We start from the raw sequence: 26,875 nt of genomic DNA on the forward strand, positions 1-26,875 counted from the left end.
TGACCAAAATCGATCGAGAATAATCAAATAAACTACATTATACCCATCATAGTGGAGGTGAACAATCCAAAAGATTTCCCCCTCACTGAGTCATTAAACAGGCTATAGAGTACATGCTGATTATACAGCTCCAAACAAAGCAATAATTCATATGAACATTACAATGACAGATTTCTGCTCTAATAAAAAGATAATAAGACATTAATCATGATAGTTTGACATTTTGTACTTATTTTGACCTCAAAATATTAAACTTGGCAAAACTTATTAAACACTGCTGACAGGCTGACATCTTGTATGTAGAAAAAAGCAAATAGCAGCCAAATGTATCAACAAACTAATAAACACTATCTATCAAACCAAATTCAACACAGCATCAACCTTCTTTTTGGGATGAGCACCCATTTTTTGCAGCTGAACACACTTAACTTCTAGATTAATGAAGTGCTATGAAATCTCACCTCCAGCACAGGGTTGGACTGCAGCAGGCGGTCTTTGACGGTCTGCACCTGGTCGCTGGCTGGACAGGTGACAGCGTAGTACTGCAGGATCTTCTTGGACGCCTCCGTCTTCCCAGCGCCGCTCTCTCCAGAGATGAGGATGCACTGGTCCTTTCTCTCTGTCCTCAGGGAACGGTATGAGTTGTCTGCCACTGCATAGCTGGAGGAGTGGAGTGAGAGACGTGATCAGACAGATTTAAGTTTAGGTTTAGTTTAGTTTAGTTTAGTTTAGACTAAAAACTGCTACCAACTGAACACACCACCTCTTAACCTCTACTACGGTGGCCGCTAAAAACCCAAAAGGCCCGAGCCAGTATTTGCTTTGTCTATTCTGAGTTATTGTAGAAACATGGCAGTCCAACATGAGGAACTCAATACTGGCGTGTTGTCCATTGAAAGCTGTAATGCAAAATTACTGGAATGGGTACAGAAACAGTCAAACTGTTTTCAGTTTAAACAGATGAGCAATTAAACAGAAGAAAAGGTCCAAATTAAATATTTACAAAACTTGCAATAACTGTTTTTTTGGCCACTTCACAGAAGTGGAGTAAAGCTGTAAACACAAAATTGACATATTACCACCTTAAAATGCTGACATGGTAAAAAAAGCTGCATATTTACAGATAATAAAGAGCTACAGCATGTTACCATTCTTTTTGGTTCTGTTATGGCCACTCTACTAATATAATTCCAAAATTCACTCTCTCTTTAGCTCTGCTTTCAGTCTCCACCAATTCCTGAAAAAAGTATTTGGTTCTGTAGTGTAACTATTACCAGTTGGTCACTAACTGTCTACTGTTTGGCACTGAGTAGGTAGCATACAGCTGGTTTTAGACCTTTTTCGCTGAAAACAGCACTGTTGAGAGCAGAAACCAAAAGAGGAAAAGTTGCTGTGGAACCAAAAAGCTTTGTAGAATTGAGGAGATCTGCAGAGGTGGGTGATAATTCTTTGGGTTTCTCACTTCAAGTGACTCTTTTAATACAAAAATATTTTAGGCTATTTCTAGGTATTTTTCCATCTGCAGTTTTAATCCAAAATTACAGCAATGGGTACAAAAAATCAATAACAGTCAAACAGTTCTCACATAATCAAACAGAAGAAAAAGTATCCATAAATATTAAAAACTGAACTAAACTGAACTGAATGAATAGGTAAAATAGACATATGCATTTACATAATTTAGAAAAAAAGTGTGATAATAAAACATGATCATTTTTCAGTCATGTTGAGGATGTTCTGTCTAAAAATAAGCATTAAGAAACCTTCGGAAAATATGTGTTTGAATGCAACACATGATAGCATCTTATGGTGTGTGAACCCAGAACAAACAGTATGAATCATGAAGATTTGAGTGGAACACAGCTTGTTTTAGTTACAGGATCATTTGTCAGCTATCAGCACTGCTATGTTGTTTCAGCCTCTTTGGACACATTTCTGACACCAGACTAATTGCTGCAGAAAACCACCGGCTTGGCCTTAGCCACATCATACTTTATGTTTGTGTACAGTATGTGTGTGATATTGGGGAGGGCTGGGGGCGGGGTCAGGTTCAGGTCAGAGGAATTCCCTCTCAGGGGAGGAAACCTCTTGCCTGGTACCATCCCTTGCTTACTTTTCTTTCCACCTCTCCCCTCCCGTTTTCGCTCTCTAACCCTTCACTGCTACTTACCAAAGCACATCTTTCTTTCCACAGAGGGAGAGAAAACATTTGACCCTCTGCTCAAGTGGAGAGAGAGAGAAAAAATACCAGCGGTTAGAGCAGAGAGAGAAAGAGCTAGTGAGAGATTCTGAAATGTTACGATTACGCCACTTCAAGTCTCCATAATGCACTTGATTGTCTTGAAGCTGACCTATGGGGTCTGGGAGGATTTAATAAGGAATCCAGTGAACATTTCTGTGGCAACCTTTCAAACAAACACTCGGCCTCATGCCATGACGTCTTCCAAACTGTGGGGCTGATAAAGGACAGTAAGAACATGAGAGCGTTACGTAGCTAGTTGACTTTGTGAGAGTGGCAAATATTCCCATGCACTCGAAACACACACACAGTGACAACATGAGAAACTAGGTGCCACAAAGGTTAGGTCCTCCTCAGGTGAAAAGTTTCACAAAGCATCAACGGACTCTTTCTGTTAGGGTGTTGGAGCGAAAACAAGGCAACGCTAAACATATTGTCCACCATGAATGATGCAGTCGAAAAAAATATGCTTTTCTTTTAAGCGAGTTTGAGTTTTGCTCATTTTAGCAAAGAATTGAATGAATTATTTCTTCCACCTTTCATTAAAGTATACTGTATAATGCTGCACTCATGGCCAGACATAAAAATGAATTAATTCCATATGAGATTGCCTGAATGGAGGCAATGACAGATTGTTTCTTATGATTGTATGTTCTGACAGATTATTAACTCAAACCAGCTTCTCTCTGATTGCTGTCTTCCATAACTTTTAAGCAAGTAATTTGACTGTAAGTAAGCGTTAAACTTTTTAATTTAATGTATAGCTGAGCTGCATACTGTAAGGTGTGCATATGTTGTGTACTTACATGTGTGGTGAGACCTCGTAGAAGTTGACTCCACGGTATCGCTCCATGTGGTTCTTGGTGTAGATCTCCAGGTCTTTGTATGGGTTAACTGACACCAGCACTGAACCAATGTATGTCTGGTAGAAAAGAAACATACAGTTACATTACATTTCAAAGACTCAAATGTAGTAGTATACCGTTTATGAGGAGTGAGGTCACGAATATATTATTAGTATGAGAGACCATGACACACTCCTGTACTGTATGTCTTGCGCTTTGTTGACACATTTTGCACTAATTCAGGTAAGACCACCCCAAGGATCAAGATTAAAATGGTTTGAAGAGAGGCTTAAAGGAACAGTTAGAAATGAATATTTAGTCATTATCTACTCACCCCCATGCCGATGGAAAGTCAGACGAAGTTTCATAGTCCACAAAACATTTCTGGATCTTCAACAAAACAGAGCAACACGTTTCTCCTAAACAACTGAAGTAGATGTGGACGTAAAGTAAAAAAAAACAACTCTTAAAAAAACATAAATAGCTCCATACAGCTCATCCGTTTTTTTGGTTGTATTTACATTTCATAACAAGTCCCCATCTACTTCAGTTGTTTAGGAGAATGCTGCAATGCTTTGTTGCGAAGCTCCAGAAATGTTTTGTGAACTACGAAAATTCCCCCGACTTACCATCGCCATTGGGGTGACCAGGTAAGAACTGAATTTTCATTTTGGGGTGAGCTATTCCTTTAAAAGGTCATTCTGTGGTGTTTTCAAATGCTAATGAATAGCAATGAAGTAATTTTCAGACCTCAGTTCCATTATGCCACTGTGATCCAGACACATTTCTGTGAATTAATTGCAAATGACAATTTCTGTCTTTTTCTGAAATTTATGCAAGACATTGTACCATAAAAAGAACATACATTGACACTTATGTCAGCTAACAGGTAACAAGATATGGCAAACAGAGAAATGCAAAAGAGCTATAGGATTAAAACTGCCTGATTCAATATAAAATGATCAGATTTTTTTCCTGTCAAATATCCAGCAATGGCCAGGCTGTAATAAATGCACATGCAGTTAAACCCTCATTCTCCTCATAACTCTCACTCACATAGATGAGGTTCTCTTTGAAGCGTTTGCGCAGGTTCTCTATGAAGGCAGCCTCGCTGGTGTAGTTCTCCAGCAGGACAAAGTCCTGCACGCCCACCCGGTCTCTGGCTGTCAGGGCGGACTCCATCATAGCCCGCACCCCGTCACTAGCCACCACCTAGAGGAGGACAAGCAGGGAAGAGGATGGGGTTAGTGACTGAATATAACAACATAACCTATGTACTGTAAAACCTCATCAATCAGACTCTGCTTGTCCCACGCAAGGGCAAATTGAAGAAACGATGAAGGGAAGGACCGAAGAACACCAAAAGCTACACATCACACACACATAATCCATCCTTATTAAGAGTTAGAAAGAAAGGAGAGGACTAAAAGAAACAATTAAAATCATAAATCAGTGCCATTGGTAGTAAAAAGTAGCAGTACAACTTGTTTAACATGCAAACAACATCAGACACTTCAGATACACTACAAGTATCAGATGTGTGTGGAATTCAAACTGGGGCAGGGAGTCCTGTATTGGTTGGCTGCACTGAATTGTTGTCAGTGTTGTAGCTTATATCTGAATTCTGTTTTAATTTTACTGGAAAACTGATCAATACGACAGCAGTTGCCTATCAGAGAACCTTATCCTCCGATCAAACACAAGTATGCAAGCATATGTATTCTTCAGGGAATCAATTGAGTTTCAGTGTTCCATAATTTACAGTCTGTCTGAGTGTTTTTGCCATAAAATCTAAAATTTACAGAAGACCTTTTATGCTATTTTCCCCTCTCCTTCAGTGTGTTATACAGGTTCTTCTGTATGTAAAAGGTCTTGGAAGTGAAAAAGCCCAAAGCCTACACCAATGGAATCTCCTCTCTCCCACAGAAAACACTGCTCCTGAAACGCTTCGTCAGTAGTCTCGCCTTTAATTCTGTGACTTTGTGACATCACACTACATCACACATTAGTATATTTATGCCTTTATTCAAGGTAAAAGTGAAGTTAACTGGAAACTGAAAACACGACACAGCCAACTGGAGACGCAGTGAGTAGTGCTGGCTCAGGCTGTGAGAGCCGACCAACCAGGGCAGACTGGGAATTTGGGAGGGGGACCTTAAAGAGACAGCAGCTAAAACACAGCGTCTCAGACAGAGAGGGAATACAATGCTGCTGCACTGGACGGTATGAGAAAACTGCTGCGTTTCTCTGAGCATTAAAGCAAGTAAAACTATTCTAGCAGTAACCCAAAACAAAATTATGCACCTGAAAATGAGCATAATATGTCTCCTTTAAATGTAGGATGTGAGCACAAATTATCATCTGTCATCTAAAATCAATCTTCATTGAGTTAACTGTTTTTTTGTTTTGTTTAGTTTCTTTGAGCAAGTAAAATTCAAGTTCTTCCTGTTCCATAAGCTCCCAATCTACACTTTCAGACCAATGCCATGAACCACTGTTTGAAGTTGAAAAGCCATTCACAGACTTCACATTGATTCACACACAAACAATACATACAGGTGGAGACTGTATGATTATACATCATCCAGTGTCCTAAAAAACTGCCTCTAAGTGATCTTAACACCTCTAAAAATTGAAATGAAGCCAAGCCCAAACGAGGGGAGGGGAATGATCACTTCAGCCGAACTTCACCAAGCCCCACACAGGATGCACGTCTATCTAAAAATATACAGCAAGAAATTCAAATCAGAAGGGAAGTTAAATTGCAACACTTACATTTTTAAGATTATCGAAGCCAAGGAAGCCGTTTCCTAAAATAGAGGCCTGAGTTTTACGCATAAGATTACGAATGTCACTCACATCCATGTTCAACACGTACCGAGTTGGACAGAACTAAACCAGCTCAATTTGTGCTGGAGGGTATATGCAGGGACAATCAGCGCAGGGACAGGGACAGGGACAGGGACAGACAACACACACAAGTACAGCAGGTGTTGTTGTTGTGTTAAGCAGTACAGTAGTCTTTATCCCTCAGGAGAGCATAAAGAAGAGATGAAGAAAGAAAGAGAAGGGAAAGCTTGAGGGAGGAGAGAAGTTATTAATTAGCGCTGGGTGAGACAGGAGGGAAAAATACATAGAGGAAAAAAAAGAAAAGAATAGAGAGGAGATAATGGGTGCTAGGTTATCACTCGAGTGCTGCACCATCACTCCATTTTAACTCATCTGGAAAGTTAACAATACTCCCTGACATTCCACGCAGGAGTGACCCAAACAACATAACACAGAGTCCATTAAATCACTCCATTGCCTCTTTTCATTGCTCAACAGACACCAACACACAACATCTTGATCAGATTTTACACAAGTATGCATGAGTATGTTTGATCCTGGGGTTCAAAGGAGAACTGCAGTCTCCCATGGAGCTTCATGCATAGGCAGAAACAATGGGACACCAGTGTGGACCTTGGTCTATGTCCACAAGTTGACGGAAACAGAACCGACACCACAGCAGATCTCTTCCAACCTAATAACATTAGCTAGCACTCCCTGTTATGTTTAGGCTGTCTAATTAAGTGAACCACCCCTGTCCTTTATCTTTACAGCCTTTCAAAGAGCCAAAATGGCCTGGCTAAGAAGGAGACTGACTCACCTCTAATCTTTATGATCTGATGATGACTCAAGCTTTCATCTGTGTTTCATCTGTCTCTTTTACTTCTTAAATCCAGTGTGTGTGTTAGAATATGTGTTTGTGTGTACATATCCTCACAAGGACACAGCAATGGCAAAAATCCAAAGTGTTTTGGACAGTTTAGAGATTTTATCTCTTTCAGGACAGAAGGCTTTTATTGTTAGATTTTATAACACCCTGCGACATACACCACATGAGCCACTTTCACTGTAGACTTCCTCAGCACATATTAAGGGTTTACAGATGCCTCTGTCTCAAACTAAAAGCTACTACATGGCAAACCACACATAAGGAAGAGAAACAAATGATGAGGAAAGGAAGCTGACACACTGACAGAAGTTGTAGGTGTGTATAACAATACACTCAAAACTTAATGGTTGCATTTAAGGTTAAAGTTATAATCCTCAAGGATGTGGGAGTTGACTCCCGATTCCCTTAGCTTTGGACAGGAGGTTTTTTTTTCGGATGGGTGAGACAGTTAGAGGTTGCTGTCAGAGCAGTGTTTAAGTTACATGGGAGCCAATGGGAGCTGAGGCTCAGCAGTGATCTTGGGAGTGATCTTTCATGGGAGCTCAGACTCTGAGCTCAATGTAATTAGTAATTTTTACATTAATGATATACATAAATTAAAATAAACACATTTTCCAGAGGAACTACGCACCATATTCTCTCGTGAATGACCTGGACAATGACCACATAAGTCTCTCTCCGAGGTGTGCGCTGTCATACATTTTCATATTCAAACAAATAACTATTGTTGTGATCTACTTTACACAATTGATGCAAGAAGTGGGCTGCTGTGTGTGTGTATGAAGGTCATGGACATGGACCAAGTAATGAAGTGAAGTCACTAGTAACAGCAAAATCCCAGACTCCCTTACAAATCGCGTGACTTTAAGAGTTGTTGAATCATGAGAGAAACTTAACAAACTTTGTGAAATGGCTACGGTAAAATTTTAAGAATTGGTGCCTTCTTGTAGAATCAGCATTAAATACAATACAAAGGTGTTTCTTTCGCTGCAAAAGCCTGTCTGTTTTTCGTGTTTAAATGCATCATGAGTGCTTCTGTGTCTGGAGTGCATTGTACCTCCCTGCAGCTGTTTAAACACACCGTTTCACCATTTACACCAAATTTATTAAAGAATATAACCTACTGATGGTAAACGTGAAATTTTACAAATCAAGTAAACAGTAACTAATATTAATTGCTTTTTTGGAGAACAAAGTTTAAAAAGTCACCAGACTCCCTCAAAAAACACTAAATTTGAGACCCTAACCCTAAATTTTGAGAAATGTCGTATAAAACAAATTCTTAACAATGTAGGCCTTCTTGTTTATTCGGCCTAAAGCTGGGAAGTGAGACCCGGTCACCCGAGATACATTTAATGCCAGGAGTGAATTGACAGGCTCTCTCTTTCGCTCTCAGAACACAGCCTTTCACACATCCTATTTGTCTTTCTCTTCCCTAATATTAGTTACGGTTAGGGTTATTTGTTTTAGAGACCCACACAAAGCTCAGATTATAACTCGAACCCTGTGTCAGAGTGATAGTGGAACAATGCGGTGACTACAATCCTGAGCTGTTGAGGATCCCCCACTGTAGATATTGTCAAACGCCCATTTGGTAGACATTTCCTAATGCTAATTCAGTAATAATTCATTGGATACACAGGAAATACTGCTTGTATGTCAAGCAGTTTCAGTTACTATTGACCGACTCTTTTATTCAAACAATGTTAGTTTGTTTTGCTGCACTGTAAGCAGATACACTAGCTGCTGTTTTGTTGTTTTTCTGACAAGTAGCTGTTCAATAAGTGTTTTTCTGTTGTATTAATCTGCACTTACTGTACTGTTTCCATTGGAGTTGCAAAATCAACCAGGATTGAAATCTTGAAGTTCATAACTTCAAACTAAAGGAAATAGCAAATAGCTTTGGAATGCATAAACAACAGTAACTTGCAAAAGTAAGTGGGTCACTTTGGATTTTATGGTGATAAAAGTCCCCACTTTAATCACCACCACTAACCACTAACTAAATAAGTAACCACTGCTTTTGCAGCAGTTGCACACATATGAAACCCTTGTATAATGGAGGATTTTTCGTGAATTAAGAGGGAGGAGATGTTTAGACCAAAGGTAAAGGAATTCATCACGTAGGAACAGGTTTGATGTTAGGTTTCCTTTACCATTAGGAGAAGCAAAACTGACATTTACAATTAAAAGTCATGGTTCTTTACAAAACCCTCCAAATATTATGGGAGGAAAGAAACCAGAGCCTTATTTCCTCACCTCTCCCCTCCTCTATATATTCTCTCATTCACTTTCCCTCCTTGTAATAATTTCTAGCCCTCGCTCTCCATTACTTCATTGTTTCCCAGTGCTGCTCTCAGTGTTTGCTTTCCTGCATGTAATGCTGCACACCGGACCTCCACCCGGTCTCAGGAACACGCCAAGTATGTGCCTACCCCGTTTCGCCATGTCGTCATGTTTTCCAAATCCTGTGTAGCAAACAAGGCAGCTTGGAGCCAGGTTAGCAGGAGGAGACCTGAGAAGGTGAAACTCTCTGCTAAGACCCCGATCTATGCTAACGTTTGACTTGGATGAGTTTCTGTGGACAGGTAACAATACATATGGAAATGTGAAACATTATTCACCTAAGGAGAGTGGATTGGCTGTTTCCCCCCATCTACCCTGTCTATCAACCTTTGTCATTCATTCTTCTACAATCCCATCATGGTCAACATTACACCTGCTAAACATCACCATGCTGGCATTGTCACTGTGAGAGTGCTAATATGCTCAAAATCTATGTACATGACTGTGGCCCTTTATTGTAATTGCCAAATATGATACCTGATTTTTTGTGTGAAGTGTGTTCAGAGACTTTTTAAATAGCAGAATAGTCATCCATATGTCAGTACGATAATGGCAGGTGAATGAAACGAACCGGGTCAGGAAACTGGTCTTCTCATCACTAACAAGAAAAAGAAATATTCAATGCCAGCTTTTACTGCTTGACAGTTTTGATATTTCTTGCTCCAGACACCAAGAGTTGGTGTGTCTAGACAGATTAGAGGTATAACACTGGTGTAAGAGCACTGCAGTTTTTCAGCATGTCAAAAGGCAAATGCAAGAAATTATCCAAAATATTATGTATTTAACGCTCCCGCATGCCACCTAGTATTTTTTGCCATCTATTCTAATCATTGTATCTTGAGTTCTTTCTGAACCAATTCTTCACACTTTATCGTTCTTATCTCTGTGCTTTCTCCTCCCTTCAGTGCCTCCATACTCTTTCAAATGACTGGTTGAACAAGAGACCACATCTAAGAAAAGGGGAAAAGCAGAAGGATTTGATCATCCAGCCAGCCTGTGAACAACAGCAGTTTGACCTTTACATAGCCTCGGGTGTGTGCACAGAGATCAGATGTCACACTGTTTATGTAAACCTTATCTAACCTGCCGCTTTCAGTGCAACATACAGTGCTCGCTATGCAATCATGAAGGATAATAATGATAATAAGTTGGAGTTTTGCAGTGTTTCCTGGCTTATTGATGTTGCACCACTGCTTCTTGTCATTGGTGATAAAAAAAACACTGAGCACTTGCTATATATCGGTATAGAAGTATATATAAGTACCAATCTTATCCATTAGCTTCATTGAACTTTTACACATACCTGTCAACAAGGAGATTTTGCTAAGTGTCCAAAAACATTATGTAATCATTTTTTCGACATTTAAGAGCTACAAACCTTTGTTCACCACTAATTATAGACTGTGTAGAGATGGCCGTGGCTGTATGCTGAGATCTAGTATATTTTGTAGTATCTATAATAGTACTGACAAATCTCATATTCCATGTCTGCCTATAAACAATCTAAAAATTAAGCACATTTGCTTTATTTATAGTATTTTCAATACTTTAGAGCTGAACAATTTATTAATTGATTGATAAGTAAATCGTTCAACAATTCTGATAAATGATTAATCACATTTTAAGCATAAAATGCCAAAGATTTACTAATTCGAGCGTCTCCAACATGACGATAATAGTCGTCATGTTGAAGACATAGTTAGCTATCTTTTCGGGGGGCTCTCTGCCTTTAGCCTAAGTTGAGATACCCATGATGATATCATCAGAGGTATTTTTTCCAGTTTGGAACACCCCCTTCTGAGCAACAGAAAACACTATATTCTGAGTCATGCCCATAAATATTAAACTGAACTTTATGTATTTATAAATCAGTTGAGTGCCTCTGATTATTTCCAGCCACATATAACAGGCCTGCATGTAGTATGTCTTTGTCAAACTAGACGGGATTCAAAGAGCTAATAAACAAATCAGGTACCAGAGCAATTAAACCAACTGGAGTTAAATATTTGTATGTAAAAGATCCATGTTGAATATGCAAAAAAGAGAACAGAGGAGTTCAGCAGTCAGTGCTTTTAAGAAAAAAAACCCCAACTTCTTCTGACTTTAGTTTCACATGATTTGTGCAACTTTTATAATGATAACCAAATGAGCGAGGCGTGTGGTTCTGATGAAGAAATGGTTAGCCACGCGCAGAATGTTTTGCACTTTTTCTACACATTTTTCAACTATGAATCAGTTGTCTGGCACTGATCTCTCCTCTTCTCTCATCTGTTCTGCAATAGCTGGTAGAAAGAAAGGGGCATGAAGTGAAGGGCCCCTAGATCCATTTTTGTGACATGAACGTCATCCTATAATGAAGCCAAGTGTGACATGGTTGGTACCCTGTTTGTTTTGATGGGACCACAAGTCAACCAAAGGCTTTATTGAACAAGGAGGTGGCCAACAAATCTCAACACATCCCACCAAATTTTACAAATTAAGTGTGAATTTCCACACCTGCACAAGATCCAATTTTATTTACATTTTGATTATGATTACCATGGAAACGCCCCTCAAGGCTTATCAGTGAGCATGTTCATTTCCATCCCTAGAGTGTGCAGAGCCTCTGCAGAGCAGTCAGACAGGTGGGACGAGCTAGCTGAGAAATGATCCAGCCTACCTGAGTGCATATGGGCCAAAACAACACAACCAGCAGCTGGGAGTAGTTTATATATCATGTTTGGTCCGTTCTCTCACGAAGGACCCACCATGTGTTCCTGAGTAAGTCACTGTATTCCTACCACCTCCATGTGTGCCACTATAACTCACCCTGGAGGGGGCGGGGAGCAAGTGAACACACAACTTTTATACAGTGGATTCACATAAGTATCCCATTTATCTTACGATTGTCATTTTGCGTAACTGATTACAGCCATTAAAAACATTAAAGTGACAACCTAGACTTATGTAGGACTGAAATATTGTGATACGGCATCATATATCATATATCATAAAAGCACAAATTGCTTAAATATCCAAAAAGTTATATCCACACACCTAAAACTACTACAAATCCTGTCATATTAGTACAGGCACACAATAAAAGCTATGTCTAGAGTAATAAGAGGAGTTTGATTCATCTGTACCGGACAGGCAGCTGAGTTTCACTTTAGTTTCACTCAGCCTTACAGCAGGCTGGTTAACCCTAAAACTGTAGTAAGCATTAGCTCAACTACAAACCGACTTGATTCCATTATCCTCATAGTTTAAGTTGAGTAACAATCTTACTTTTACCTTCAAATAACAAATTAATCATTATTTATGAGACATTAATGAGTCAGCTGGTCCAACGCAAGAATTCACAACACTAACTTACCCGACCCCAACGATACTCCATGGCAGCTCTGAGGTTTTCAAGTCATAGGGTTTGTAGTCCAGGTACAATAAGATATATTACTGAGCCATTCAGAAGCGGTTCACTTGTCAAGCTTCATTGCAACTGTTATTCTGTCTAGAAAGTGACTGGAGTGGAAAGCCTGAGAGAGTGAGGCGAGGCCAACATAAACTACCTATTCAACTAAAGACAGATGCCTTGCAGGCAGTAATGACAGGAATCTCTCAGTGCATTGTACTATCCTGACGAGTCCTCCAGCTTCCACACACACTTTTGAAGGTTCAGAGAAGGCTTGTAGAAACTAATCAAATCCTTATGTATGCTACGACCCCGATTCGCAAAAAGTTGGGACACTGTGTCAAACATAAACAAAACAGAATTTGCTCAACCTTTTTGACAATATATTTAATGTTTTTACTTCATCACCATCATCCGTTTTTGTAAATATATGCTTATTCTGAATTTGATGCCAGCAACATGTTTCAAACAAATTTGGACAGGGGCAACAAAAGACTGGGAAAGATTTGGAATGCTCCAAAAACATCTGTTTGGAACATTCCACAGGTAGACAGGTTCATTGGTAACAAGTGATAGTATCAAGATTGGGTATGAAAGAATCCTTGAAAGGCTATGTCAGTCACAAACAAAGATGGGTTGAGGTTCACCACATGATTGTGTAAAGGATTGTATATTACTACATGGGCTAAGCAACGCTTCATATAACTGTGGTGGGTAAAAAGATGATTGCACTCTGGTTTCTTAAGATATACACAGTGTCCCAACATTTTTTGAATTGTGGTTGGAATATCAGCAAGAGCTTATAAGTCTGATTACATCACGCACTTTCATTAACATGCTCACTCTTACTCTCAGTGAAAGCCAAAGTATGCTGCCCAGTCACACAACACTACAGTGTCATTGCCTCGCCCTGAGGCGGTGAGAACATGAAGGCACACCCTCTTGGATATCAAATAGATTCGGATTCAAATAGCTCTGACTAGGGATGGACGATATGGATTTTTTTCAACAGTACAATTACTTCTAATTGCCTGCCTCTTGCAACAGATAACCGCAAATTTTTTGTTTACATTTTTGTATTTTAAAGAGTTCCAAACGTGTAGTTTATGTGCACCTGAGGGTAAAAAGGGCTAAAATGTAGTGAGTAAAGATGAGTGATTTAATATACCAAACCATCTTACTGACATCATTAAAAACAAAGACCGGTTCTGACTGCTCGATTTTTTCTAGTAAAACACTGAAAAATACAGAACACACTGGAGCATTAAGCTCCTTTAAAAAAAATGTTTTTATCATAATCTGTCAAATGACACCTGCCAATTGTAACAGAAAGCTTACTTTGTTATCAATCAGACTACGAATGTGTGTGGCGACCACATCATACATGGCAGGTAGGGACATGTCTGCAAAGTAGCAGCAGCATGGGGGAGAATACCTGGGCATCAAATGTGCCATTAGCCTGCAAAATCCTCGGTCTTTGACCACAAAAAAAGGCTGATCATCAAGTGCAATAAATTCTGTGATTTTCTTGGTAATTGCTTTGGCCATTGGGTTATCTTTAAAAAACTTCCTGCAACTATTTTCGAGTGTCTGTTGCATAGGCACTATTGTAGGCAATGGAGCACTCATCTCTTTTAGTGTGGCAGAGGTAGCTGCTGCTGCTTCGTATATATTTGACTTATAATATTTGTTGTGTTAAAACTGAGACTTTTTTCCTCCTCTCAGAACCCTTGCGAAACATGTATAGCAAATTGCAATTGTGTTGTCTTCTCCTGAAACTTTCATTTAAATGCCCATGTGGGTGACCACACCTTTGAACCACTAGCGTGCTGAGCTTGTTGTCATTCCACTCCCCCTACCCCCTCTCTTCTTTGTTTTCTCTGTGTTAGTGGCAGATAGCAAATCAACTTTTAAGCGGCATAGTGCCACCTGCTGTATCGGGAGAACATGATGCTGAGATCAAGGAGGAGAAAGTACTAGGGAAAAATTATAGAGACATGTGACGTGCAAGTGAACAGTAGGCTGGCACCTGCCTCTCTCTCACCTGTGTCCTTGAAGTTCAAGATCACACTGTCAAGGTTGTAACACAGATCGAATGCCACTATAGGTATTCATTACAAATAAAGCAGCTCCCAAAAACCTCCTTCCTCTCCAAACTCTCCACTTCAACACTCTAACACACCACTCCTTACCTTTCACTCTTTAACGCAAACCAGCATGTGTAGATTAGAGATTCCTTAACTCACACTTAAACATTAAAATGTGTCTGACTGACTTTTCAGTTCAACCATCGTGTGGCTGTGCGTCTTACCAAAGGTCTGTACTTCATGGCTCCTGCCCCGCTCTTGACTGATATGGGACGGGGTTTTTTAATGCTCCAACCACAACGACAGTCCAGCTATAAGAATGTGGCCTCCAGCACCGCGTCCGACCACTATTTAGCCGAGAATTTGCTTTTAGAAGCTCTCCCCTTTGTCCAGAGACCCAGCTGCCATAGCTTCTCCTCTTACTGCTGCTCACACACACGCCTAACACACACACCTCACTCTGTTTCTCTTGCTCACCAATCGTTCACCCACTTTTCTTTTTCCCTCCGTCCCTCCCTCCCTCCAGAGGAAATAGTCCCTGTGTTAGGTGACACAAACCCCCTCCTTCCCTCTCTCTCACTGTGCTTTTTTCCCTGTTGCCCTCTCTGCAATACAACAGGCACTCATGCGAAAAAACTTACCATAGTTTCTCACATTTTCCCCTCTGTTCTTGCTCTCTCTAGTCTCAACAGAAGTAAGAGAATACAAGAGAGCTAACAAGTCTCCTGTCATATGAACACACATGCACATCTGGACCTGACAACCCCTGTAGAGAAAAAACGACGAGAAGGGAAAAATGTGTCCTGATGCCAAAGGGGTAAAGAGTGTGTTCATCCAAGCGTGCTTGTGTGAAAAAGGGAAACTCTAAAGTAGTTAATGCAGCAAGAGTCGATAAATAATCTGCTATTTGAGCCAAAAGAGTTTCCTTTTCGTCCCCTCCTGCCTTTATTCTCTCCCTTCACTCCCTGCTCTCCTCACTCTGCCATTTACAAGTTGGAGCAGAAACAAGTAGCCAAGAGTCCCACTGTCATAAATATCCAGCTCACACACACAATACACACCCACCAATTCATGAATACAATGATGCACACATGCATGCACATGGACTTATCATCATTAGTACAATAACATTACAGGGAGTAAAATTAGTCCAGATCAGTGTTGCACACACACATACACACCCACTTGCTGCAGATCAAAGGCCTCAGCAGTCTAATGCATCTGCTTCTTAACACTAATAGCAACTGACATCTCACAGGCAGTGGGTGCGTGTTCCTGAGAACAAAGAGGAAGACACATTTCCTACAGTTGCTGGACTGATACACACACATTAATGAAGAATAGTTTAATGGTGATCTGTTCTGAAGGAAGTTTTTTACTAAGTGTCTGTTTACTTTAGTTTATTGTTGAGGTGACACTGTTATTCAAACCTGGGCCCCCCAAACTTAAAGAGGGAATTCACCGCAAAATCAAAAATACATACATAATTCCTCTTACCTGTAGTCCTACTAATCCATCTAGATTGTTTTGGTGCAAGTTGTTGAGTTTTGGGGATATCAGTCGTAGAGATGTCTGCCTTCTCTCCAATATGATGGAACAGTAATGTCTCTTTCCAGAAATCATGACCTGATTACTCAAGATATCCCACAGACCTTTTTGAGCACTTTCACGTAGGAACTATATTATTTTCTACTGAAGTAGACCCGCCAGCCGTATCACCACACAGACTGAGGCATGCATCTACTAATGGATGAGAGGCTTGTGCTCATGACAGCGCAGAATGTAAAAAAATAATGGCATTCTCCTTGCCTGAATTGGCAAGCATAGTTAACTTGGTAATTTAGGCTCTCGTCCATCAGTAGATGCATGCATTATATTTTACTAATTTAATTATTTATAAGACATCTCTATGGCTTATATCTCCAAAACTCTGCAACTCACACACAAACAATCAAGATGGATAAATAGGACTACAGGTAAAATGAAAAAAAATATTGAGCTGTTCTTTTAAAGGAAGAGTTTGACATTATGAGAAATATGCTTTATGTCTTTACTGCCAGGATTTAGATGAGAGGATCCATACCACAGTCACATCTGTCTGATCTATATGAAGCTGAAGCAGGGGACAATTAGCTTAGCTTAGCATCAAGACTGGAAACGGGGGGAAACAGCTGACCTGGTTCTGGCTGAAAGGTAAAAAAAAAAACTGCCTACCAGCCATCTTGTTTGGTTAATTCCTGCAAAACTGAAGAATGAGGGGCTAAAGTGTTGGACTGTTTCCTGGCCAGGCGCAGTGACTTCTTCGATTCAACTACCAACACACTTTTTAAAAACCTTTGGACAGAGCCAGGCTAGCTGCTTCCCCTTATTTCCAGTCTTTACTTAACTCTCCATACATCTGTCACACTGAACTACCTGGGAAGTCATCCTTAGAAATTGTTTAGAAAAGGGCAGGCCCCTAAAAACTACTTTGCAGGTGATTGGACAAACCATCTGTCTATTGCGGGCTAACTTCACCCAATCAGATCACGAACCATAAGATGTAGTAGAAGAGTGCTACCAGCAGCAGAGGCAATTGGTAAATCAAACTGTTGTTGAAGGCAATCGGGAGAACAGTAAAAACATCTCTTCCATCAAGAAAATCCTTCAGTACTGTTCTCTGCTCAATTACTCCCCAGTTCTGATATGAGCTGATGAACTGAACTGATGCTATAGCAACATCTATGTTCACTTCTTCAGGAGCCACCATTGTTGTTTAAAAAAAAAAAAAAGCTGCCTGTAGATCTTCAGAGAACTGATCTGGTTCAACCACATTGTGTTCAGCCAGGAGGGCAGAGCCTGAAGCCTGGACAGACAGATTTGCAAGATCACACGATCTCCTTAAATGTACCAAGATGCATTAAAAATCTGTTCTATCCCTTTCCTAAGCATTGAGTATAAGAGATAGCTGTCTATGGTAGCAAGTTCAGTAACTCCTTTAATTAAAATACATGGTAGGAAAGAGATTTAGTTTATGGCCAAACTTAAAACCAAAGGACATTTTGTTGATAGCCTTCAGACATGAAAGAGCTCAAGAGCTCCTGATGCTGGACAAAGTGGGACATTCTAATCTGTGTTGGAAGAGCCTACAAGCTACAGCTTCAAAGAGCAAAGCAACAGCAGGAAAGCCAGGTTTTATAGGCCTCATTAGGATGGCCCGCTCCTTCCTGCCCATCTCAAAGAATAGGCACATAAATACAAAGAAGTGGCGCTCACTGGTACTGCACATTCCATGTCTGGACGTCCATCGTAGCTATCTTAATCACACCTGAAATAGAGTGAACTGTGTGTGTCCAGAAAGAATTTTTCATTATGAGGTTGATAATGACAAGAGGGAATGGAGCTGGTAGAAACGTAGAGAAAAGTTTGAAATAAAGGAGGAAAGAAAAAGCACATGACAGATTGACGAAGGGCAGGTAAAAATAGAGACAGAAAGAGCTTATTTTCTCCTGTTTCAGATATTTGAATCATCCTCCTCATCCTCTACATTTCCCTCAGTCAGCTCTGGGGCTCACAGAGCTCAGGTTAAGTCCCAGTCAAGGTCATTGTATTCATGCTTTGTGCTCCCTTATAGCTCCTCACCCAGCCAAAAAAGGCACCATTTACTGGGCTGTCCGTTAGCTTAGAACAAATGCTCTTTACAAAACAGCAGGAAAAAAATATATATTATAACAGCTTTTCACTGCAGCACAAATCACCATGCTACAAAGACTCATTCAAAGTGGACAGGGATTGCAGCAAAAAGGTTTGCTATACTCACAGACAGACAGCCTGTGTAGCTTCACACACTCTCTTGCGCACGCTCGCGCTCGCACATGCACACACACGCACACGCACACACACACACACACACACACACACACACACCTCTTCCTTGCTGCCCTCTACTGGTCACCCTCATCTAAAGGAAACTTAGTAAGGAGCCATTTGGTTTTTGCTGAGGCAGACATCAAACTACCTAAAAATAACTCCATCTCCATCCCCCTTTTTGCTCAGAAAATACACACACTTTGTTCTGGGTTCAGAAGTGTGTGTGTCGGAGATTAAACTTTATACACCTCGTTTGATGCCCTCCCCTCATTCCTCTCTCTCTCTCTCTCTCTCTTCATTGCCAGTATAATCGGAGCCCCTGCTGCAGGAATCTGCGTAATGTTTTCCAGACGCTCTCTCTCCTCTCCGTCCGTCTCTCTCTCAGCACTGTGTGAGAACACACTGGACAGACAGCAGGAAACAGGCAAAGATACAAGAGCAGATAGAGGTTTGCAGCTGTAGCCCCCAACGTATCAACTAGATTCACTTGTTTATTCATCTGTGCTAATGTGTCTGGCTGAAACTGACTGTAAAGGTGTGTGTCTGTCTGAGTGTGTGTTTCTGCAGGCTCATGCTGAGGCAGCATATTTGCGCTGACTTGGAGTGGAGAAAGGAGGGGCGGTATCTGACCACCAGTATCTCGTTCAGCTGTCAAACTTTAACCCTTTCTTATCCATTTTTCTTATCTTATATCACTTCCATCCAAAGTTAACTCTTTCAGGTCAAGTGGACATTACAGATTGGAACAGAATTCGTAAAAAGTGGGCAAAACATACTACACAGAATAACAAATAATTATCATCCTAATGATTCACTTATACCAGATGAAGAATCTGTCCTGACAGCCCTCCTTTCCTGCAAGCATTAGCTGAGGCTTCAAAACAGGATTCAATCTGTCTTTTATAGCTTTGAGGCTGTAAATGATATTATATAAAACCATTATGAGGGACATAAAGCCATGGAAACAATACAAACATTGTATTATATGGGCCATTTGGCCAGTGGAGGACCATTTCTACTACAGGCCCTGATGCCATGTGTAACCTTTTGGCCAACGCAGGTGCATCAAATGTGTCATTTTATTATTTTATTATTATATTATGTACTCAGTGCATGTTTATATAATCCAGATCTGAGGTCACTGAAGGGGTAAGCCAAATGCTGTGATGCTTGTTTGGTCATTAAAAGGAGCCAAGAAAGGGTACGATCAGCTCCATAGCTCTCCTTCCTATTCAAAGCACATTGATTTGCCTCTCTATCGTGCACACACATACACACACACCATCGGGAAAACACTGTATTAAACATCATGTAGTTTTGATTGGGAGATTGGAAAAAAAAGTTTAAAATCCCACTGACCACTTTCAGGGAAACACGTGACCTCGACTCCGTGGGAAATCACAAATGGGAACTTGACTTTCCCCTCCTGCTCCCTCTCTCTGCCGTTCTCTCTCTCCTGATTTCCCCTCCCCTTAAATTCTTCTTTCCTCTCTCACTTCCTCTCCAGTAAAGTGTGTTCAGAGTTATCTTGGATATATATAGCATATTTTCCACTCTCCCTCCACATGGTCCAGAAATAAAGCTTGGGAACGTGTCGTCATGTAACATCATGCCACACTAATCTTCTGTATTTCTGAGGAGTTAAAACCAAATTCTGCTGTACTACATTGGCATAACTTGGCCTGTAGAGAGCTCATCTGTAATCTTGCCTTCTCTTGCCTTTATCAAGTACAATCAAAGAAAGTGTGATCTTTCCTTTCTAACTCTGTGCAATCTTGTCTTTGGATCATTAATTCATTATTTGGGGAGTAACTACAGTAAAGTGTAACTGAAGGTGATGTCTTTTGTTGGCAGGTTTGCCCTCTGAAGCACCCACAATGCAGTGTACACCAACATCGATTTCCAAGTCCTCCTCTATCCTGCACATGTTCATTTCAGTTAGTCAAACTCTGCTCATAATAATCACTCATGACATGTGCAGGAAATATTGCTTCATTAAGTTGTGTCATGAGAACATACTGCATACATACTGCTCGCAGACGGTATTTCCCCATTTCAACATTTGCAACACCCTACAGGCTGACATACTAATGCTATATATGTTGTACATACATTAAGTAGAAGTATAAATGAAATATTGCCATTTAAATGTGTTCATGGCAGGACTCTTACCAAACATGTCACTTTTGGTGTAGATTTGATCATGTTAAGTCGAGTTGCAGAAACTTTCTGTTTAATGGTGAATCACTGATATTCGCCGCCCTACCACTCCACAAGCTTTTAATTGCAAAGTTGTTAAGATTGCCCTGAGAAAATCTGAACTCGATAGGTTTAAAGCTTTAGTATGAGTTCATTACAGTACAACACGTGCAAATTGCCAAAAATGAGCGCTAAATTCAAAATGGACGATTTCCTGTTTGGTTTAGGTCCTGACCACAAGATACTTTTTTGTAGGTCTACATGCGCTAAACATGTGTACCAAATTTCATACATATAGGTGAAAGTAGTACCAGGGGCTGTGTTTTAGGGCATGCTAGCGAGCCATTTTCCCCTGCTCATAGCTGAAACCGAAAAGGAAGGATAGATGGAAGGAAGGAAGGACAGAAGGAAGACCAGCCCCATTGGGTGCTTGGCCCTAATAATAATTCCTTGCATTTCAAGATAAAAAAGATGTTTACATTTGGCTCCATTCCTAAAACTGATTAAACAAAACTGTCTCTAAAATAATGTCCTCCCCTTTAAGTAGACTGACCAAAGTATAGTCCATATGATGACTCCACCCATCTCTATTACAACATTCTCAAGTACTGACATACACGGCATGTTAAACCTCAGTCCCACCGGCCAGAATTACACTATAGCTGGCTCTCAACCAAAGGCAACATGCCTGCTCCTCTGAACTGAGTTATAAGTTATGCTAAAAAGGAACACGCCTAGTTTTGGGGGAAATTTGCCTTGTTGGTTGACTGAGCTAATATGTGTCTGAGCTAGATTGTCCGATAATTTACTATGGATACTCTGTCCCAGGTAGAACATCGGCTTAAGGGCCTTTCATGCAATAAACTCAATAAAAAGGGGCATTAATCATAAGTTAGGAAATAATATGTGGAAAGCAAGATGAATGACTTGCATCCATGTTTGTCTTTTTATGCATCCCTCTAAGCATCTGGAGCAATGTTTACACGCCAGCACTATTCTGTAATCTCCTCCTTGCATGTGTCTCTCTGGCTGTTTCTGTGTATTGTCACTCTCCAGCAGGCCTGTCTTTCCTCCTGACACTCCACAGGTTCTTCCACATCAGCAAAGCCAGTCTTGTAATCAGTACTAATGCAAGTCATTACAACAGCTTTGACAATAAATATTGCATGAACTTTTGGCCTTTCTTTGCAGTGGAATACAACTGTCAACGTGAGCTGGGAGACAAAAGCCAGAGAATGATCCTACCTTAACCCGCTAGCAATAGATCAAAGAATAAAGAAAATGTGTCTCAAGTGAACCTTTGAACCATTAAACACCCTCTGTAAATCTCTATGCATCTGCTACCAACCTAAACACACTCGTGCAAACAAGATCCCTGAAATTAGCCAGACTGTCATCTCATCTCCATCTCTTGCCTTCACCTTTCACTTTCCCTCTCTCCCACAAATTCCCCTCACTCTCCTTTCTCAGTTTCCACTCTTTGAATCTTTTGCACTTAATCGCTTGCTTTAGTCCTGTATTCAAATAACCCAACCTGGACGATTTTTTGTCAACATTTAAGGGACTAAAAGAGGGGAGGGAGGCAAATGGGAAAATGGGCCGACGAGTTACACAAAAAAAAAAAAAAAAAAAAAAAAAAAAAACTGAAGAGAAAAAACAAATGGCAGTGCAGGGCGGCTGTGATGTCAGAGCGAAAGAATGCAAGCCATGTGGGCGGCAAACAAGAGTGGGAAAACAGAAACGTGAGGGCAGAAGAAAGACGGAAATTCAATGAAAGAGAAGCATCGAGAAAGAAAGTGAGAGGCAGGAAATGGTGACACATGGTGAAAGTGTAACAGTGAGGAGGAATTCTAATAAATGAGGGTGAAGGCGAGGGTGTGTTTGCACGTATTTTTCTGACAAACTTAGCGGTCTGTCAGCTCGTGGTGGCCCAGCCCTTTATTGACACAAGGGGGTTCCTAGGGGCCAGATACACTCAGTCAAACTGTTCCTGTTTCTCTCTCGCTCTGCAGCCTACTTGGTGTTCCTTTCTGCTGCTGCCCTCACCACTCTGGGTTAAGTGACTCACCACTGTGTGTGTGTGTGTGTGTGTGTGTGTGTGTGTGTGTGTGTGTGTGTGTGTGTGTGTGTGTGCGTGCGTGCGTGTGTGTGTCCATGTGTACCAGACCATAGCACAGAGAGACATTTCCATTGTGAACAGATGTGAGTGACTAAAGACTATAAAGCAGTAGGCTTGAAATTAAGCTAACAGAAGAAACTGGGCTGTACTTTTTTTCAGTTCACACACATATACAGACCAAACTTGGAGACACTCCCTGTCCTTCACACACATACGCCCACTTTTCCACTGTGGCAGCACTTTGGTCATGCAGGCATTTCCTAAAGTGTCTTCCATAAAGGCATAATCCTGGGCTAAATTTTTCACAGAGCATTTTGTGTGGATGAAACGAAGCTGGTCCCAGCTCTCCTACAGAAGATTTCACACTGATTATAACCTCTGATATGAGGCTCCAACCAATAAACACTGCTCTAAATTAACACTATTATGAAGTTGGGTTTTTAGAGCTAGTGTGATTGTGATACAAGCACTATAGGAAGTCAATGAGTTTGACAATTCAAGGTGAGTTTGCCTACAAACACAGAAGCACAGACCTGGTTATATAGAGTCATATAAACAGACGACATGTTGACATGTCATAGTAGGAAAAGTACAGGTATAAATAATCAAATGAGTGGTGGCTGATTCCATTTAGCGCCTTCAGTTTCAGGATCCTGGTATTGTTCATGCTGTCACACTGTCACAGTTTATTGCATAGAACAGAGCCATCCTTAAAAGGTGCAATATATAAGAATTTTACTTAAAAACATTAAAAAAAAAACAACTGAAATGATCAACAAAATGTGAGGAAATAACAGTTTTGACACTATGACATCTTTGTATTGTGTTGCAGAAATATCTACTGAAGTTAGCATGCAAACCAGCTAGTCCCAGCCCGTACCAGGCCAAAGCTACTGTTCTAGCAATGTAGACACCAGCGCATCCCTGGTAATCCAAGCTCCCAGTCTGCACTGCAAGATGCACTGCGAACTGAGCTAACTCGCTAATTATAGCTACAGTTAGCTGCAGTTAGTGGTTATTCTGGTGATATGTTGCCCCCAATTTGTTTTGAGCATGAATTTGATAGAACGCCAATTCTTACATATTGCACCTTCAATGGTATCAGTTACATCTGCGCTTTTCCTAATATGACATCAAAATGTCTACTGTGAAAAGGGCTACGATATGACTCACCGAAACAGTTAAAAGGATAAATACATTTAAGTATGAAGTATCTTTTGAATGAGTATGGAGAATTTTATGTGCTCTTAATGGAGGTCAAGTTGACCGGCATGTAAATACAATAATAATCATTGGCTCCTGCACTCCATTCCAAACCTTAATAGTACACTGCTATGAATGCTAGGAAGGCTCCAGTTAAAAATTATTTTCATTATCAATTCACTGGCAGATTATGTTCCTGGTGAACCCATTAAATGTTTAGTCTATAACATGTCAGAAAATAGTGAAAAAGAAAAAAACAGTTTATATGCGACTTCAAGTGTCTTGTTTGGTCTGATGAACTGTCCAGAACCGCAAACGTATTCAATTTACAAAAATAGAAAATAGAGAAAATCAGGAGACCTTCACATTTGAGAAGCCGAAAACAGCAATTTTAGGCATTTTTGCTTGAGCAGTGACTTAGACATTTGAGGTATGATTTCAGCCTGTTATTGCAGCGTACAAGGGCCAGATTCAAGCCCTTTTTCATGCTACCACTTGGTGGCAACAAAGTGAGAAATGTTCAAATCTTGGGCAAAGACTACCTAATCTCTGTTCTAACCTTAACACAGGTTAATTTAAACTTGTGTCTAAATCATAGACTAACCTAGCAGGAAGCGGGGAACAATCAAATAACTTTATTTTCTATTGTTGATGACTGGCCCTTACACAGACACTAAAGTAAAAGAAAACACAGACACACACAGTCTTCTCTCCCACAGTCGGCAGGCCCTTCCAGTCAACAGGGCAGGTGGTGACTTGCTGAGAAGGAACTCAAAACATTGGGAACATGCTATGTCTCCAACCCCCATTCCCACCCTTCTCTACCAGCAGTGGTGCATATCTGTCCTTCTACTCCTCTCTAGTCCTTCACTACTTGTCTTCCTTCACTTCTCTCCATCTTCATCACTTTTCATTCCTATGCAGTCTCTTTCTACTATCCCATCTCCATCTCCCTTTATCTCTCACTCCTTTGCTACTATCCAAAGTAAGACAAGTAAGTCTAAAGTGGCTGAAGATCTCACTTATTTGTACTTTGTAAACAGTGTGCTCTGTGAAAACAATATGCCGGTCTGGTGAACACGTTTTTCTCTGCAGTCCATGTTTCTGCTATGTGATAATATAAAATCATTAGTTTTGTACACAACTGTTCCTTACTTTCTTCCTAAAAGAGTGCAGATGGCACTGTGATATATGTATTATGAGTACTGACTTCATTTGAGTGAATTAATGAATAAATCCTGTCTGTAATTTTAAAATTAAAGATCCTACTAATCATATCTTACATGTACAAAAGGCTTTACAAAAAAAACAGACCAGAAGTCCAGTCCAGCCACCCCCAGTGATGCAGCTGGTCTCATCAACAAAACCCCACAGAGGACATCTGTCCCTATATATTCCATCAGCTGACATCTTTGACCATCATCCCATGACATAGTATATTCTTTATACTGTGAACTTTTGCACATCCCATAATGAAGAGGTTTGCACAAAACTGTATAGCTCTGCGAGTCTAAACCATGCATACTTGCTGTAGTATTTGTTATAGTATTTCCTTATATTTTTATTGTAATCTATATAATCTATATTTATGTTCTTGACTGTTGCAGTAATTAGAACTAAACATTGATAAGTGGGGGAATAATGCCCTCAATTCGTTTGAAGCAGGTAGGTAGAAATGACAAATAGGTCCTTTAAAATAATGCTTCAAAATCATTTTGATGGTACTGTGTCTTGTAACAGGATGAACGGTGTCTCGGTCTCCACCAGCCAAATGTTGGTAAAGGTGGCTGGTAGATTTCAGACACAAAACAATGGTTTTCTATTGAGTGGCTGCTGAATTTGAACTTTTATCAGTCAGTGGGTGGTAGATGTTCAAAAATTTAAACAACAATGCAGCCAATAATGTTTGGACTGCACAAATTTAATAAGGTATTATATTAGTTATTTTATCAGATTTGACAGACTGGAAGAAATTTGGGCCTATCAACATGTATCCAGTCCACAACATTATAATAATTTTAAGTAAGTTAGTATATTTCCAAACACTGAATTTCCTGTTTACTCCGAGCACTTCCTCTTTGCTGATTAGACATTAGTAACAGCTGGGCTACAGGACAAAACACAACCAGATGATTAAAACAAACAGACACCCTCTCTAAATACTGCATTTCCCTTCCTTTCCCTCTTCACATCATTGCAGACTTGGAGCCATTTTTACTTCCTCTACTTAAAATAGTTTTTACTTCCTGGTAACATTGAGCAGCCATCTTCATCTCTCTATATCTTGATGCAACAGGACAGTCCCCTCAGCTAGCATCTACAGCTGAACACACTACATGTATGCACACACACATATATACATACTGTAGAGTCGTTAAAGTGCTCAGCTGTCTATGCACATAGGGATTGAATGAAGCATATGGTGGAGACAGAGAGGCAGGGAGGGTTACTTGCTGGAAAGGTGGAAAAATGTTTCTGTGAAAAGATTTGAAAGCAAGTGTGATTGTTTGGAAAGATGGCTCCTCCAAGGCCATCAGTTTCTCATTAAAGTGCTGTTGACATGTTAGCATCCACCTACATTAAACCTGACAAGTGGATGGGAATTTATGTGTGAACTGCTTGAACTCACAGGAATCTTTGTAGAAAATAACTGAACACAGACCCTCTCCCAACTCCAGAGGATAGCTCAGCAGTTTGGTCACACACAGTTCATTGCAACATCTTTGGAATCTTCTCCTCAGAGATTTATTACCAAGGGTTGGGCTGCTGAGACAGGAAATATACACACAACTGCTCTAAGGGCATAAACACAGGCATGTCCATAGTGCTTCATTCACTACACTCATTTCCAAACATGCAAAGTTCGGCTGAATCCGTGC

The 26,875-nt window shown here is 40.3% G+C and overlaps 1 protein-coding gene across 2 annotated transcripts in view; it reads right to left on the bottom strand.

Moving 5' to 3' along the window:
• Positions 1 to 26,875, bottom strand: part of LOC141009122 (unconventional myosin-Ic-like) — a 66,688-nt gene that overhangs the window by 20,804 nt on the left and 19,009 nt on the right. For both annotated transcript variants that reach the window (XM_073481553.1, XM_073481562.1), the window contains exons 2-4: positions 4,141 to 4,296; positions 3,046 to 3,161; positions 462 to 660 (exon numbers count right to left, since the gene is read on the bottom strand). In XM_073481553.1, the coding sequence (XP_073337654.1) occupies positions 462 to 660; positions 3,046 to 3,161; positions 4,141 to 4,296 (471 nt within the window). The remainder of the gene's footprint in view (positions 1 to 461; positions 661 to 3,045; positions 3,162 to 4,140; positions 4,297 to 26,875) is intronic.

Source organism: Pagrus major, chromosome 2 (genome assembly GCF_040436345.1).
Source record: "Pagrus major chromosome 2, Pma_NU_1.0".
Taxonomy (NCBI): Eukaryota; Metazoa; Chordata; class Actinopteri; order Spariformes; family Sparidae; genus Pagrus; species Pagrus major.